This window comes from Raphanus sativus, chromosome 7, assembly GCF_000801105.2.
Source record: "Raphanus sativus cultivar WK10039 chromosome 7, ASM80110v3, whole genome shotgun sequence".
In the NCBI taxonomy this organism is placed as follows: domain Eukaryota; kingdom Viridiplantae; phylum Streptophyta; class Magnoliopsida; order Brassicales; family Brassicaceae; genus Raphanus; species Raphanus sativus.
In genome coordinates, this window is record NC_079517.1 from 22,599,524 (window position 1) to 22,617,638 (window position 18,115).

Sequence of the window (18,115 nt, forward strand, 5' to 3'; positions counted from 1 at the left end):
CCAACTGCCATTGTTGTTGATGAAACACAGTTCTTCTTGACCCTCTAAACCATCAACTTCATTAGCACCAGGAGGTGCTTCTTGTGCTGGGTTACCAACGAAGTTCAGCTGCTCTTGTGTAGCCTTATCAGCAATCAGAATGTCGATCTTATCCTGCAAAGCCTTTAACTCTTTCCTCGTCTGCTTATCATCAGTTCTATCTCCTCTGTCATGGTCTCCACTGTAGACTGCGTCACTCTTCACCATGTTGTCAACCAGCTCCTCTGCATCTGCTTCAGTTCTCCCCAAGAAGAACCCATTACTTGCAGTATCCAATCTGGATCTGTACTTAGGAAGTGCACCCCTGTAGAAGGTGCTCAGCAAGCTCTCTTTGGAGAAACCATGGTGTGGACACTGAGCTTGGTAGCCCTTGAATCTCTCCCAAGCTTCACTGAAGCCTTCCAAGTTCTTCTGCTGGAAACTGGATATCTCGTTTCTTAGCTTAGCAGTTCTTGAAGTAGAGAAGAACTTCTCCAAGAATGCTCTCTTGCAGTCATCCCAGGTGGTGATGGAGTCGCTAGGTAGAGACTTCTCCCACTGACGTGCCTTATCTCCCAGAGAGAAAGGGAATAGCTTGAGTTTGAAGGCATCCTCGGACACACCATTGGTCTTTGACAAACCACAGTAGCTGTCAAACTTGTCCAAGTGATCAAATGGGTCTTCTACAGCCAAGCCATGATACTTGTTGTTCTCGATCACGTTGAGGAGTCCTGGTTTGACCTCAAAGTTGTTAGCCTCCACAGCTGGGGCTCTGATGCCAAGCCTATGACCATTGATGTTGGGACGGTCATAGGTACCAATCGGTCGAGCAGGTCGCGGAGGGTGCTGAGGGTTAACCCCTTGACCGTTTGCAGGTGGATCCATATCGATGTCCTGCTGAGCTCTTCTCTGTCTCGATATACCCCTTTCAAGTGCTCTGATGTCAGGTACAAGTGGAACTAGGTCTGATGTGCCCTTGCTCCTCAAGTTCATACACCTGAAATTAAAAGAGGGATGAAAATGTAGAATCAGTAAACAGAAAAAGAAAAATGACTTAGTCTCAAATAAGTGACTAAATCTCAATGTTTAAATCAACTCGGAATTTGGCAACGGCGCCAATTTGATGCTAGGAGTTTCAAGGCTCCTAAAACAAATGTTGTAATATGAGTGAAATGTCGAACCAATTCCAAGGGATTCAAAGCACCAAGAATGCAAGTACTTCCTTAATCTAAGTGCAATCGATGATTTGATGATTTCTAAAACCTAGAATGCAATAACTAAACAATAAAACAGTAAATCAACGAACTTTCTTTTATGAGAAAGGGGAATTCATGGGTATAGGAATTTAGACATTGGGTGATCAAGCTTAGAACTAAGGATGGCTACAATCAATCAAACTAATCAACCTTAAGCTTAGACACTATCCTAAACAAACTCTATGTCTAGATGAATGCTCATTTGCTAACATACTTCAGACATCAAATGTCTTTGGCTGAGTAATATAAAAGCAATCATTAACAACAAGTCTATTGGCTATCTTAACACCCTTAACAACAAATGTCTTTGGTAAAGTGTGTTAAGAGCTTAGGAGAGTTGACTCAGACATATCATCGAACACCTTGTGGGTGGGAGATGTCTAAAGATCAACTTTTGAGAGGCCAACTCAACAGATGCATTATGAATACTCTCCTAGGCAAGGAATAAGGTTTGATTTATACTAAAACATCCTAGAACTAACTTAATCACCCTAAATCTTCCTAACCCATGAATTCAAAGGTGGATTACTCACTAATGTTCATGATCATTCTTAAACCCATGTTGAGTTTCAGATTGATCATAAACAGAGATAAAATAACAGAAATCAACAAGAAATAAAATAAGAACAAGAGAATCAATGATCCAAAAGATGAAATCTCCAATAGTTTTTGATGTTTACCAAGTGTAAAAAGATAGATTAGCCTCTGGTGGCTTACACAATACTTAAACTTAGGTTTTAGAACAGAAAAAACGTGCATACAAATGACTAAAATGCCCCTGAGAAATGTTTAAGTTCGAGATGAAACGGGCTCGGAGCGACCAGGAAGGGTCGCTCCACACGGCCGCTGCAAATGAGACGAGCGAGCTGGTCCCCTCGCTGGCTCGGGGTCGCTCCAGGGGACGAGGCGCAGCGGGTGGAGAGAGCCGCTCCGGTTGGTCGCTGCTGGTAAGACGAGCGAGCAGCACGGGCCGCTGAGGCGGGGTCGCTCCAAGGGGCGAGGTGCAGCGAGCGGGTGGAGTCGCTCCGCATGGTCGCTGCAAAGAAGACGAGCGACTGGCTCGACTCGCTGAGGTGAAGCCGCTCCAGGATGATGAAGACGCAGCGGGTGGTGGGAGTCGCTGGGGTGAGGCCGCTCCAGGTCATGAGGTCGGAGCGACTGACGGGACCCGCTGCACTGAGGTCGCTGTGGCTTTAGTCGTCTCTAAGTCACTCCTTTTGCCTCTTTTGAGTCCCCAATGCATCCCAAATGATACATGTGGTACTCCAACACCTGATAAAGACTTATGTATGCAAAATGCAACCTAAACATGCCTAAAACCTAATCTAGATGATCAAAATGCATGCGAATATGAAGATGAAACAATGGAAATTTGCAAGACATCAGCTTGCTAACTAATTAAATGGGTTATGTTTTTATATAATCAAATTCAAATTCCATAAACTTTTTAATATCAATACCACAAATTAAAGGCTGCAATAGTTTTAATAAGTTGATATTAGAGACTGAAATTCTACATGACGATGAGACTTAATCAAAAATATTATTGGCCAGTTTATATGTTTAGCAATATTTTATATAAATTATAAATCTTTAAAATTATATAATAGCCCAAGTAAGTATTTCGGATAAAACCAATGTTTTGAAAACAGACCCGGACACTGAACCGGACGATTTACCGGGTTACTGGGTCATTGAGTCGACCGCAGGTAAACCGCGGGTGAACCGCAGATTAATAAATAAATTAGTTTTATTATATAATAATATATTAGCTAATAAAATAAAAAAAAATAAAAAATATATAAAACTAAAGTTACTACTTTCTAAATATCTTTAAACCATAAAATAATAATTTGGATATGTATATATTTTATGTTTAATAAACATTTAGAATACTTAACTTAACTTTTTATATTTTTATTTTCATTTGATATACAACTAAAAAAAATTATCTACTGGTTCAACCGGTGGTTCAACCGGTACCGGGTTTTGGGTTTTGGTTGGCTTGAGCGGGTTTTTGCGGGTTTTTAAATTTTGGGTTTTTTACAAAACCCAACCCGAATTTTCTTTCGGTCACCGGGTTTTCCGGTTCAACCGCGGGTCCGGGTCGGATTTCAAAACACTGGATAAAACCATTATTTAATTTATTTACAAACATAAAATGGTTGTGACGCATTTTAAATTTCGTCATACTGTACACACTGTAACAAACCCACATAATTGAGACTTGATCATGTCACAGTTTATATAATTAAAACGAAGAATTATCAATCTTTATATTGAAAAACAACAAAAAAAATACCCGCCCTTTTAAGGGCGGGTCAGAATCTAGTATTCATTTAAAATGGGTATCAAATATATGAAATAGAGTATATTATGAATCAATTGTTATTGCAAATGTACACTGTATTTTTGGGGGGGGGGTGTTCAGATACTTATTCGGATTCAGTTTAGATCTATTCAGATTTTCAGGGTTAGAGATTTTAGCCCCACTTAGATATTTATAAAATCTTTTTCAGGTTCGGTTCGGATCTTTGCAGGTTCGGTATAACCCATTTAAATTATTTTCAGAAATTTAAAATTGAATATATAACTAAAATTTCTCAAAATATATATAAAATAATATATTACATATAAATTTTAATTACATATTTCAAAATACCTAAACTTACCATATAAATTAGTTTGACTTGAATACTTGAATAGATAACGAATAGATATATCAAATATTTTCTGGTGTTTGGAGTATATGTTTTAGATATTTTAAATATTTACTTTTTGCTAATTTGTATATATTTCAAGTATTTTGTAAAACTTAAATAAATTTATATATTTTTGATTTTTTATATATCAAATTTAAATTAATTAATATATTTATAGCTATGTCAGATATATTTGGGTATATAAATTACTTTGATTCAGGTTGGATTTGGTTTTGGTTATCTAGATACCAAAATTTTAAAATCGTTCAAATATTTAATCAATTTTGGTTCAGGTTGAATACAACTTTTTCGAATCAGATTCGGTTCGATACTCCCCATTTGGATTTTTTTGCAAGCCCTAATATATTTGGTGATTTTAAACAAAAAATGAGAAAGCCATATTAGGAGTTTACGACAACAATAAATATATGATCTTTAACTAATACCTTTGATATATTTCCTTAGCTATGATAATCAATTCATTAGAATATTGCAAACTAATAGTCTGTATTTTTAGGCTTAGTTGTTGGTAAATTAACGATTATATAAAAAGATATAGTAAGTTAGAAAATATTATTAGAAATAAATGAGATATGATCTCTAGGATAGGAACAAGTTAAAAAATCACACATGATATGTTATGACTTCTATTTTAATATAATAGATGAGCGTAGGTTTTTTTGCAAGTTTAAAAGCTTTTTAATCACCAGTTGGACCCAAAGTCTAAATTTACACTAATGGTGAGTTTCAGTGAAATTACATATGTTTATAATTACATAATTTCAATTTTTCCCGAAAAAATATTTTTCATAAAATTTATAAATTATTTTTAAGGTCTACTATACGAAAAAACTTTTAAAGAAGTCCTCCAGAAGACTTACAGAACCTCTAAAGACTTACAAAAACTCAGAAACATTTTCGGGGTTATATTTGTAAAAATAAATTCTGATTTTCTGTTTGATCGTAAGGGGATGGTTGTAATTTCACAAGGCTCTTAAGTTAGTTTTGCATTTGATTGAAGTTTGGGTATATTTTTCGCATTTAAAATCAAGTTTCGAGTCGTATTTGCAAAATTCCCCATAAATGTATGATAGAGTACCAAATTTTAAAATTTCTATTCTAAACATCCTATAGAATTACCATGCTATTAATTACATAATATGATTTCGTTAAATTAAAATTAGGAAATGACTGAATGTGATTAAAAATAAAAGGTAATTAGTGACTTTGAATAATAAATATTTGATAAAAGTAGTGTTTTATTTATAATTTTGTTAAATTTTATCTATTAAATAAATTAAACAATCACATTAATCATGTCAAAAGTTTAAAAAAGTTTTTATATGTTATATTAATTTTTTAAAATGACTATAATTTACTAAAACTGTTAAAAATCTCATGTTGAAAATTTTGTAATCAATACATTAATTTTTTCTTATCACAAAATACAAATGATATATAAGTTTCATTTGATATATATTCATATTAATATATATCTAATTCATATCATTAAAGTTAAATTATTTTTCATATATATATATATATATATTAGTTTCAAAATTTTAGAATCATATAACATATTTACATTGATAAAAACTAAATAGTTTTACAGTTTTAATTTGATCAAAACACTAAAATATATCTTATATATCTTTTGTTATTATAGAAAATATTTCTAAAAACATTTTTATATAACAAATATTTTACAATCAATCTGCAAAGGATGCAGGTTAGTACCGAACGTTAATATTATAAGAACCGTCTAACATTGGGCAAGGCTCATGCTTTACCTAGTTTAATAGTATTGATGCTGTTTATCAGAAACAATAACAACTAAAAGTTGCATTTAGAACTAGTAAACCTGAAAACAAACACATATACAATATTGAGTAGTTAAACCATTTATTAATAATACATATAAAAAACTGAAAGTTTAAACCCTTCGACCGAATCGCCTCTGCCTCTTCTGATACCAATCCAAGGCCTCGAGATACTCAGTTCCTCCGAAGTCAGGCCATAGAACACTAGGAAAGTAGAGCTCTGTGTAAGCTGATTGCCATAGGTAAAAGTTACTAATCCTTTGTTCTCCGCTTGTTCTTATCAACAGGTCAGGGTTTGGGAACTCACTACAGCTTGTCATCAACTCTTTGTCCATCATATTCTCGTCGATGTCTTCTACATTGATCAGCCCGTTTTTTGCCTTTTCAGCAAGGCTTTTGCATGCTTGTAAAATATCAAACTTTCCACTATAGTCTAACGCCCAAATGAGATGCTTCTCTTTGTTGTTCTTTGTAGCTTCTTCTGCTTCTCGTATCAAATCTATAAGTGACTCCGGAATATTCGTCCGTTTCCCGATGACCGAGACTTTGACGCCATATCTAAAAAAAGAATGGAAAATTAACATACAACACTTAAAAAGGATCAAACCATCATGTTGGGTACCTGCGCAAGTTAGGCATCTCAGACTTGGCGATTCTCTCAAACATCTATCTTATTAAAGGTGAAGTACAAATTCGGTGCGTTTGGATACTTGGATAAGATTAATAAAAAAATTTGGTGTGTTTGGTTATAGCTATAAAAAATGGAATGTTTGGAAATTTGAATAGTATTATCTATTAATTGTGTTTCCATATTTCACTTAGTTTAACAATTTAATTAATTATATTACCTTAATAATAAATTACATCATTAATTATATTACCATAATAATAATAGTGCATATTTTTATTTATTAGTTAATCAATATTAACTTTGTGCCAATTATAAAATCAAAAATGCTAAATAATTAGGTTTTACATATGATTAAACATTTGGTTTATTTTATTTTACTAAAATATTTTTATTTTAGTTACAATCGGTGGAAAATTACGTACCCAAAAACATAGTTCAAAAATATGTTTTGTGAATAAAATAATAACTTAAATCAAAATACTTAAAATGTCCTACATTTATTGTCACTTAATTTTCCACTCCATATAATTATTTTACTTGATAAAAAAACTCTTTCTATTTCACTTAATTTAGCAAAACACATAAAACAGTTTTTTATTAATTTATATAATCATTTAGACATGAACATTATCTGTCTATTTAGGTACATGTTGTTCTTTTCGGGTATCTTTTTTTTTGGTAACCAAGTCCCGCTTGAATATTATAAACTTATGTGTGGATTTTGAGTTGGATCATTCTAGATCTGGATGAATTCGGTTCTGATGTATAGGAACCTAAAAATATCTAAATAACCAATGTATCTAAAACGGGTTCGGATATTTGTAACAAAAATAACCATATAACCTGATTCGGTCCAGATCTTTTGAGTATCGTTAGTTACCAGATCTTTTGAATATCGATGTATAAAAATATATTTCACGGGCCAATTTAACAAAATATTAATTGGTTCAGTTGAAATAAATATATTTTAAAAAATTATATGAACTGAAAAAATTACTATAAGAGTACTTACATTTGGATTCAAATCATTTTTTTAATAACAAACTACACAAATATGTTGATTTGTATACAAATTTAAATTACAATGTAAATATTTAATTGGACACAATTAATACAGAAATATGTCACATTGTTTAAACAAAATATCAAAGTAAACAATTGCGTTCTAAAATCATTTATTTTAACAACAAGCCAAATAAATATATTGATTGGAGAATGAATAAAATAAAGCCAGATAAATACATAGTTTACCAGAGACACTTTATATGTCAAATTTATTATAAAGAAATTTTTACTAAGATAAATACATTCAATAATTACAAACAAATAATATATTTCATAAAAGTAAAAAATAATATCCGCGCTTCGATATGTTGATTGGAGAGGGAATAAAACAAAGTCAGAGAACACACATAGTTTACTAGAGACACTATGTGTGTCAAATTTATTATAAAGAAAATTTTACTAAAATAAATATGTTCAATAATTACAAACAAATAATATATTACATAAAAGTAAAAAATAATACCCGCGCTTTCGAAGCGCGGGTCAAAATCTAGTTTCCATTAAGTAGGGAACTTCATCCTAATCAAAGAATTAATTACTAACAGGATTAGACTGATGGAAATATAAGAAAAATCTTGAAATGATATGATATAATTCATATTTCTATATTCACCCCGGGTCTTCCCCAATTTCCAGTGGAAAAAGCAAAGAGTGAAACAGTGTTTATCCCCATAGAGAAATAGTCCTTAATATTCTCCATAACAGCTCTCGCTCCGGCTTCTTGACCTTGATTTGGCCCGAGTCCTCGTTTCTCTGCCCAACGTCTGTGTCCGTCCAATATGATCGCCACATGCTTTGGCATTCTCCCTCCTTTCTCCTTCTCTCCAATTGTACCGCTACAGATTAGTAATAACAAAAGAAAGCAACAAATTGAGGAAAAACCGTATTCGTCGATATCCAAGTACGCCAAACAAATCATATCTATATGAGATTACTAAACAGTTTTTTTTTTTATAATATTTCGAGAGGGTTCTTCTAATTCAGTTGTCATCAGTCCATGAGCCCCGATTATCTATAAAATTCTAATCTTAGAAGAGTAAAATGTCAATCATTTTCATTTAGCAATATGAACTTGGGACTAGAATACATTGGATAATAGGTTTATCCAATATGGACCCAATTTTGGTGAGAAACATAATTTTGTTGTTTTAGCAGAACAACCAAATTTAATATCTTTGTTTCAGTTTATTTTTGAATAATTATATGAAAAAATAATTGAGCTAATAATTAATCATATTAAGGACGAATTATATCCGGCTCATTCTTAAGCTTTACCAAAACTAATTGTTTACGGTTAAATCTTTTGATATATGATTAGGTTAACCCTTTTAAGTTGAATCCATGTTAACATCCCAAGATAAACCAAATGACTATATCTATATAGGCTAATCGGTTTGTTAGGTTGGTTGAGGACGTATAATTTTGCCTAGGTTGTAGTTTTTGAGATTAGTTAATACTTCTTTCACTTTTTTTTAAAGTAACTTTAACATTTTGCACACAAATTAAGAAAATAATTGAAATATATGTTTTTAACAGTTATATTTGACCATAATATTTGCGATTAATAAATTATTTACAAAATTAATAGAGTTCGCAATTAATATTAAATTGAAATTAAGTATAACTTGTATTTGAATTCTAAAATGACATTTAAAAAAAAAACAAAGGGAGTATTACATTTGACTGAGAGAAACCATTTATCTTAGCAAAAGATTACGAATAGTATTAATATTTTTCATATTATCATGTACTAATAAGAACTAAGATAAACAGAAGCACACTACCTCTCTTCTTTATCATTGCATTGAGAAACTGCTGTTCTGATGAATCTGCGGATATTTGTAATGGAGAGGGGAACACGTAGACGCCAAGAGACGAAGAGACAAGGCATGATAATAAGAGAAAGAAAAGTCAAGCTCAAGACAATAGAGAGTAGAGACAACATTTTTTTTTATTTGTTATCAATGTTTGTATTTACGGATCAGCTACTTCTCTATTTATACATACTTGAAGGGCTCTCTGGGTTCAATGACGCACATGATCAATGCAACTTTCTCTCTATCTCTTGCTCTCTGTCTTTCCTTCTTGCAACGGAAAGACAGATCATTTTTTTCTCTCTTACGGAAAGACAGATCATACGTATTAAGGATTTTGTGGATCTTTTTTTTTTTTTCTTAAAAGAGATTTTGTGGATCTTACGACACTTGAAAATCACTAAATGATTTCATCACATAATATATATTATTAAAATAGATGATTTCATCACATAATCAATACAATTAAAACAGCAGCTTTTTTTTTTACATCCCCGTTATTTTCTAAAATATTTACAACAGTGCCATTCCTAAATTATAGGTAAATATATTGTTACTTATCATCTAATTAAAATCAGACCATTGAATTATTTTTGAGATTTTGTTCCTACTTATAAGGAAACTAAATTGCAACACACGATAAAAGGCTCTATCAAACGAGTACGTTCTTATCTTCTCTATTTCGTAGACTTCTATTTTTTTTTTAATGAAAAAGAGTTTTAGTTCAAAGTGTCATGAAGAGTACTAAAACACAATCTAATTTGTTACCATCTGTATGGTCTTCTTCTTTCTTTTTTCTTTCTTCCACCATATTTATAACTCAAGATATTTCATTCATTTATTCTTTAAATATTAAATGTATATTTAAAACGGTTTTAAGATGATAACAATCTTAATATTTTATTTATAAATATATCATTAAAAATATATTTAAATCAGTTAGTTATCAAATACAAGATATATTTGTATAAACCAAGATATATTTGTGTAAAAAGTTTTAAGCTTCGAAATATCAAGAACCGTAAACTGAACTGAAGCAGAACAAAAAAAATGAAACAAAAAAAAGAAATAAAAACTGAACCTGAAACAAAATCAGAACCAAATCGAGAACCAAATAGATATTTAAAGATCCAAAATACAGTTTATATACCTTAAATATTCATATTATTTTTTATTTTTTGATAGAAAATATTAATTGTATTTTAGTTTTAAATTTATCAAATATTTTTAAAATCCTAATTATAGACCAAAGTATCCAAAAAGATTATCATATTACTTTTACCCGAAATATATAAATTTATCCTAATTTTCTGAAGAACTGAAACACGAGAATTTTTTTTTCATATGATAAAATTTATTTGAGCTATACAATATTTTATATAAAGTATGATTTTGTATTTGAGATTATCGAAAAATGAAAACTAAACCAGAAAATAACTGAACTTGAAATTTTATCGGATTATTATCATTATTACCCGAACCAAACCGGACTAAAATAATCAATCCAAAATCAAATTCAATTCATAAATAACCGAACATTTTATATATCTCATGAACCAAAAATAAACAGATATCCAAAACATAATCGAACCGAAAACCAAAAAAACAACAATTTGAAACCGCACGCAAACCTAAATATATTAGTGAAAAAACTAATAAGTTGATAAATTTGTCAAAAAAAAACTTATTCCGCGCTTTAAAAAGCGCGGGTCAAAATCTAGTCTACATTATTAAAATAGATTACTCAATACTGAAAATAAAACATGAAATGTCATTTTCAGATGGGAGAATTTGACAAAATAATCCTCAACTTTCGAAAATAAGCCAAAAAGTCTCCAACTCACAAATAACCATTTTAACCGTCAACTTCTAAACAAACACGAATAAATCTTATACTTTCGCTAACCAAACTATTTCAGTCTCGTCAAAAATCAATTGTTTGATGGCGTTAGTTATATTTAACGGTTGCCTTTTAATAAGGTGAAAATAACTTAGTCAACACAAATATGAGATTTTTTTGATAGAGTTTAAAAGTTGAAGATTAAAATTGCTTACTTAAAAAATATCTTAATTATTTTTTTTGTTTTTCTTCCTTTTTACAATAAAAGTTGTAGTCTTTCATATCGATTAATAAAATATGTTCAAAGAAGCTTAAATATAATATTTTAAAATGAATTAAAAACTAAATAATTATTTAACAAAAAAATTAAGTTAAATAAAATTATAATGTAAATTCAGATATAACATAAAATAATTAAGTGCTTAGGCTCAAAACAATTTTAAGAATAAACATAAACACATTGTTGTTAGAAGTATGATCACATATACTCAATAAAAGATGAAACAAGTGAAAAAGGATGAACCCAAGTGCGTGAAAGGAATCTCCAGCTCCTGATGTATATAAACCACTGTTGTAGCCAGCCGGAGATCCCTTTCATGCATTCGCCTTCGTCCTTTCTCATTTGCTTCATCTTCAATAGAATATTAGTGATCATATTTTTAACAACATGTTTAGTGTTTTATCGTTAACTTTTTTTTTAAAAATTGATTTGAATCTAAGCATTCAATGATTTTATTTTATATCTTAATTTGCATTATAATAGTATTTTGAATCAATTTCTTTTGTTAAACAATTTTTAGTTACTAATTAATTTTTAAAATGTTATATCTAAGCTTATTTGAACATCTTTTATTAAGTTAGTTATTCTAATAAATATGAAAAAATATAATTTTTATTGTAAAAAATAGAAAAACAACAATTTCTAGTTAAGATATTTTTAAATAAGCAATTGTAATCCTCAAATTTGATGTTGGAAAAAAAATCCCAAGCCATTTTGACCTCACTATAATTCAACTGTTAAGTATAATTGACGGCACTAAACGGTTGATTTTTGACGAGACTGAAATCACTTGGTCAATGAAAGTATGAGATTTATTCGTGTTTGGCTAGAAGTCTAAGATTAAAATGATTTATTTGTGAACTGAAGATTTTTTTTTAACTTATTTTCGAAAGTTGAGGGTTATTTTGTTAATTTTCTCTTTTCAGATGTCACAATTTATGTTATATATTATTAATCTCTATTACGTAAATATTTGTAAAACATAAAATAACAAACAAAACCAAAAAACAAAAAAAAAATCGCGGGTCAAGCTCTAAGCTCTAGTTTTCTTATTAAACTAGGACCACATTTTTGATCAAAAAAAAAAAAAACTAGGACCACATTTTGAACTTTTAGATCACTCTACCCTTTTTATTAGTTAATTACATCAATGATGAAAACTCCTAAACTATTAAAATTATGGTATCCCAAAAGACAGACTGTGGTATTATAAATTTGATATTAGTAATGTCGAAGGTGATTTAATATATAAGTATAAAGTAATTTTCTTCCAACTTGTTTGCATGCATTAGTTTTTTTGTCCACTTCATAAAAAGTAATAATCAATCAAGCAAGCACTATTGTACCAAAAGAAAAAAAGCAAGCACTAGAGCGTAATTAGAACGCACGTTAGCATTTAGTTACGCCCAAGCGTCCTAATTGCATGCAGTTGCTTAGTTTATAGAAATAGATCCGTGGTTTCAAGGAGCAAAATTACTTTTTTTTACCCAGATATCCGGCGGGCCGATACTAAACCAACTAATTTCTGGATAGTTGACCATAGGGGCCAGTCAGACGTACAGTTGCTCACAGAAGAAGTTAGATACTCATGTCACCTTAACCTGGTCATATAATAGGGTAATCTCAGGCAACCTTTGGGGTCTTTGCGGGATGACATGTACAATAAATAATTTAATAAATAATTTTTTAGCTGATGAAAATTAAGATTATAAAGTTCAAAAAAAAATTTCTACTATTTTAAATTTTGTACATACTTTATGTTTAAATTTGTTTATCTAGTCTTACTTATTTATTTTTTGACAATAATAGAAGATATTATTTATTTGTTTTAAAACTACATTTTAGGCTTTTAAAGAAATCTTAATACTTTATTTCAATTTAGAGATTACCCATTTCTTTCAAAAAAACTAAAGCCCACAATCCCAAACCCATAGACTTTACGATTAAATCTATGGAAAATTTCTGCAATGGAACGAGAGCAGCTAGAATCTATCAACTATCCAATTGAGATAGACCACAAACTTTTGTAAGGAAGATCAATGAAAACAAGTTACTAAAAATGGTAATGTTGTGAATAATTTACATTGTATGGTTAATTGTTAATAACGTTCCTTCAATAATATCTGATAATAATCAATACTACTAAAAAAGATCATAAACAGTTGAGAAAAGTTGTGTCCAACTTAAAATTTCAGAATACATGCGTTTTTAATATTTTACATAAATATGATTACAAAAGAAAATACAAATGTGACTAAAAACATAAATATAAAAATTAAAATTTTAAAAATAAATATAAAACAAAAGTACACCCATCCTTTCAAAGGCATGTCATAATCTAGATTTGTGATTAAATTAAATTAGTGTTGTTGATGGTATCTATTCATTCATTTATGATTTTTTTTACGTCTTGATGAGACTAAAGAAAACACACGTAATTTTTACCTTTTGTGCATCGTAATTTTTAACTTTTAAACACAGTTTTTTAATATTTTGGTTCACTAATGTTGTATTTATTTATTTATTTATTTTAGAATAAAAACAGATTATATTTATTATTTTTAGTATAAAGCAAATTTTCAAATGCTTCATAAAATTAAAATATATTTTAATACAAAATAATTTTTATGTAAATCCACCCGCCAGCAAAGCGGGGCAAACCCCTAGTGAAATGGAATTACTAAAAAATGCAGCAGGCGGGGTAAAGATATACATCAAACTCAAACATAATTTTCCGTGGCAATCGCTAAGTAAACACTACTCGCAACACCGACTTCGATTAAGTGGGCCAGTGTTGTTAGTTTAATGGGCTTTTCTAGACTTGCTCCCCAAGCTACTTGTATTCGTTGACCAGAACAGAAAAAAGGAAAACTGGTAAAAACTTTATCGTCTATATAAACAACCACAGACTCCCCTCACTCGCACCAATCCCCATTCTCTCTCTATTTCTTCTTAATTGTCTCACAATGGCTATTTCCGATGATCTTCCTCCTCAACTTACGAAAGATGTCAAGAGAAGAAGCAGAAAAAGAAGAATCGTGAAAAGTAAAGACCTTGAAGTACTGATCAGCGTCGCTACAAGAGCCGCTCATATCGCAAGAGACAAAGGGTTTCACATCGTCTCTCCTGAAGCCATACGATGCGTCGAGGTTCTCAGAATGATGCGAAGCTTGCCCTTGACTCCTCGGCTTATCATCAAAACAGATGTCTTGCGCTCTCTTCAATTCCTCGCCACTAACGGTAACCCTAAAATCAGATCAGAGTCGAAATCCGTTCTTAATCACTTGAAGGGTGTGCTTGCTGCAACAAGTTGAAGACAAGGGTTTTGCTCGAAAGACCGAGGACCACGAACGAACATAGAGAGAGAGAGTATAAAGACTTAGGGTTTTTTTCCCAATTCTTGTGATTCGCTAATGGAAAACGTAAATTTCTTGTTGTCTAGTTCAAACTTTGTAACATGTTAGAATCAAATTGATTGTAACTATAACCAAGTCACAAGACTGAATAAGACAGAGAATTGTGTTTAATGAATCAAATTGATAGTTCTGGGGCTAAACAGAGATGATATTTTAATATGGGGTCAAAAACATAAACAGAGAACACTTGTTCTTATGACTCGCTGTTAAGGTTTTACGATGTTCTCAGTTTGATTTTTTCTTCTGCAGGCAATGTGTAACGTATATACAAATGAAACGCCTAAATCGACGACTGTATGTTTACTTTATAATAACACCCAACAAAAAAAAATTTGCTTTTATAGAAAGAAAGATGAAAAAATAACTTGAAAGAAAAAAGACGAATGCAAGAAGTGTGATATATTTTAAGAGCTAAAAGTTTTAAGTCAGATGAGCTCGAGAAATAACGCTTCTTGTTTGCTGCTCAAACCAAGATCATTCAGAGTCGACTCACTTTCCCGATCCCCAAACGCATGCCGAGGGTAAGGTCTCACCTGTTTCACCACACACCAAAACTTAGACCCTCTCTTCAACTAAGTTTTACGGACGACACCGGACAAGCATATCATTTTGGCTTTACAACTATCTTTAAGCATGACTTGAGAGAGATTATATTAGTAAAGATGCAGAAGTTTTACCAGTCGGTATGTATTGGGTTTCACCACTCTGGCTATGTCTATGAAGTCGAAAAGAGACTGCAGAAAACAGTGTCATCGACAGTTATAAATTTTGAGTAAATGCAATGACAAAGTGAAATGGACTTTTTGGGAGAGCTCACTTGGAGTTTGTCCGATTTAAGGAATCGACGGCCATGTCTAGTTCCATCTGGCATCCTGACTAGAAGGGTAATAGCATTTTCTTCATCTGCTTGTGGTTCCTTAGGTAGAGACGCCTTTTTTGCATCTAGTTGCCTCTCTAGCTCCTGCAACAACAGTCAGAGGAAAAAAAAATACAGTTATCAATAACAAGAGAACCGCCAGCACTAGTGTGCATTTGGTTTAGCTGATCTCTTTCTCTATATAGTTTTGCAAGGGTTCCAGTCAAAATCCAAAATCAAGGATTAAGAAAAAAAACTTGTTGCAATGAGGCAGGGTACCTTTTCCTCCTCGAGTTTTTTCTTTTCTTGCTCAAGAAAAGCCTTTCTAGCAGTTTCTTCCTCTAATTGACGTGCCTCGGCATCTCTAATGGATTGTAGTTCTCTATCTCGGTCAGCTTGCAGGGATGCAAGATACTCATCATCCTGCATGAGGTAAAATTTTTTAATTACCACCATTATAAAACAAAGGGGTTTAAGTCAAGCAACTAACCTGCTGTTCACGTATCAACCTCTGAGCTGTCAATGAAGGTGAGGGTGGTGCCCTGTGCTGAGGAGGTAAGAATGGAAGATGATTATATCCAGTTTCGGGAATTCCACCAAACATGGCTGCCTCGAGCATGACAGCTTCATCATGTTCCTCAGACGAAATGCCTCCCCACTTGAGCATATATACAAATAAGAGTATCAGTACTAGCTCCTCTAGGATTCTAAGCGGATAAAGTAATATGCTTGTGTACTAGTCTTGTCTCTGTGTAAGAAAAAATTAAAAAGATTTTTGTTGATACCTCAGAAGGAAACCTATTGCCATTGTCCGCTTGAGGACTCCTGCTCCGGGAACGATCAGCATCAGGTTGGGCTAGAGATCCAGATGCCACACGTATTGGCCTGTGTCTAACAAGAGGTTCCTCATCATCGTCGTCATCGGACTCATCCTCAAATGGTAAGGTGGGTGCTGCCAATCTAGAAAATAAAAATTTGTTGAAAAACTGGAGATATTAGGGTGAGTGAGAGATAACAAAGCGGTACAGAAAAGAACCAACAAACCTTCCATTCAGGGCTTGCGTATGTCCTTGAGCAGAAGCCGAGGTTGAGGCGTTATACCCTTGATTGCGCAACACTTGTTCCTCAGCTGACTGCACCGTGACAGATTTTGCTACGTCATCATCATCTCCAATGTGAGACGGCGGCCTCTCAAGAGGTAAAGGATTACTTAATCCCTATATATATAATTAAACTTTTTTACTAAGCCAAAGATAAACAAGAAAACAAAACAGAAAATAGAGGCCATTATTCTCTTTAGGGAAAGCTTTACCTCAACATCCACTTTAGAGGCCTCAATGGCAGCTTGAATCATCTCTTCTTCAATATCATTGTAATCTTGAACATTACTGGGTGCATGTATAACTTGCCTACTTCCTCTTCTTGTTGGTGCAAAAGGAACATTATCATCATCACTCTCTTCATCTATAGTAACGGTCCCTTGGGTAGGTGGACCCTGAACATGTACTGTTTCCGTGACATGGTCGATAGATCGTTCTGATGGCCCACTGCTATCCCTAACCTCTATGGGTGTCACATCATCTATATCCATTGCATCGTCTAGAGGGACGTTCACTGGTACTCTGCACAAAAAAATTATACCTTTTCAAAAGAAGAATAAAAAAAAAAGATGATCAGTCAGTGAGTGAGATAGCATTACGAATTTTGACAAGCCTCGTTGAAAAATGCATTCACAGCTCGATGAAGATCACATTGATGCTCCTTCAATAACAAACAAGAAGAAGAAGAAGAAGAAGGGTCAGAAACAATCAATCAATCATCCAATTACAATCAGAGAATCGATATAAAACAAGGAAGTGGTAGAAAAGCATCCGATGATCGGTAATGGGAATGACCTGGAGCTTGTGAACGGCGACGGATTCTGAAGCGCCGGTGATGCTAATGAAAGTGTTGATTGCTTCCTCATTCGGTGTCGCCGCCATAGATGGAGAGGAGAGGAGACGAGGTTTCACAGCTTTGATGATTGATTGTTGGAGTGAGCTAAGGGAAAAGAAAAAGATTTTCTCTCTTTATTGTTTTTCTTTTTCTTGTGAAAAGAAAAATATCTTTTTTTTTTGTATTGTTCCGGGATTTTTTCATAAATATCCGCCTTCATAATATTTTTTTTTAAAAAAATAAGTAAAAATAATAATTGAGATTTACAGTATTCAATTAAGATCAGATCTAAAATAGGATTAATTACACTTTTTCACAAAATAGTAGCAAAAATATAATTTTCTTTAAAGATATAAAAGATTAAAAAGGTATAAAGACAATTATACAACTATCTACAGCTACATAAATATTTAAATATTATAAAGAAAAGTTTCCAATTTTTCAAAACAAAATTTCTTTCAATTTTTCATGCAATTTTTACG

The 18,115-nt window shown here is 32.0% G+C and overlaps 3 protein-coding genes and 1 non-coding gene across 4 annotated transcripts; 2 read left to right on the forward strand and 2 right to left on the reverse strand.

Annotated features, from left to right (window-relative positions):
* The first annotated feature begins 376 nt into the window (after nucleotides 1-376).
* Nucleotides 377-483, forward strand: LOC130498148 (small nucleolar RNA R71). Its single transcript, XR_008937070.1, has one exon. It is a non-coding gene; the product is annotated as a small nucleolar RNA R71 (small nucleolar RNA).
* A 5,419-nt stretch (nucleotides 484-5,902) lies between these two features.
* LOC108841315 (dehydrodolichyl diphosphate synthase 5-like) lies at nucleotides 5,903-9,584 on the reverse strand. The gene is made up of 5 exons (XM_056990402.1): nucleotides 9,277-9,584; nucleotides 8,106-8,328; nucleotides 7,990-8,011; nucleotides 6,419-6,464; nucleotides 5,903-6,354 (listed from the first exon to the last, which is right to left on the reverse strand). The coding sequence occupies exons 1-5, from the start codon at nucleotides 9,435-9,437 to the stop codon at nucleotides 5,910-5,912; spliced, it is 897 nt and encodes a 298-aa protein (XP_056846382.1). The 5' UTR covers nucleotides 9,438-9,584; the 3' UTR covers nucleotides 5,903-5,909.
* A 4,744-nt stretch (nucleotides 9,585-14,328) lies between these two features.
* On the forward strand, nucleotides 14,329-14,954 carry LOC108835174 (uncharacterized). Its single transcript, XM_018608460.2, has one exon. The coding sequence runs from the start codon at nucleotides 14,393-14,395 to the stop codon at nucleotides 14,738-14,740; it is 348 nt and encodes a 115-aa protein (XP_018463962.1). The 5' UTR covers nucleotides 14,329-14,392; the 3' UTR covers nucleotides 14,741-14,954.
* A 94-nt stretch (nucleotides 14,955-15,048) lies between these two features.
* On the reverse strand, nucleotides 15,049-17,751 carry LOC108840237 (plant UBX domain-containing protein 8). The gene is made up of 10 exons (XM_056990279.1): nucleotides 17,594-17,751; nucleotides 17,398-17,459; nucleotides 17,011-17,320; nucleotides 16,743-16,915; nucleotides 16,484-16,658; nucleotides 16,189-16,356; nucleotides 15,978-16,121; nucleotides 15,660-15,803; nucleotides 15,520-15,576; nucleotides 15,049-15,375 (listed from the first exon to the last, which is right to left on the reverse strand). The coding sequence occupies exons 1-10, from the start codon at nucleotides 17,678-17,680 to the stop codon at nucleotides 15,268-15,270; spliced, it is 1,428 nt and encodes a 475-aa protein (XP_056846259.1). The 5' UTR covers nucleotides 17,681-17,751; the 3' UTR covers nucleotides 15,049-15,267.
* Between the last annotated feature and the right edge of the window lie 364 nt (nucleotides 17,752-18,115).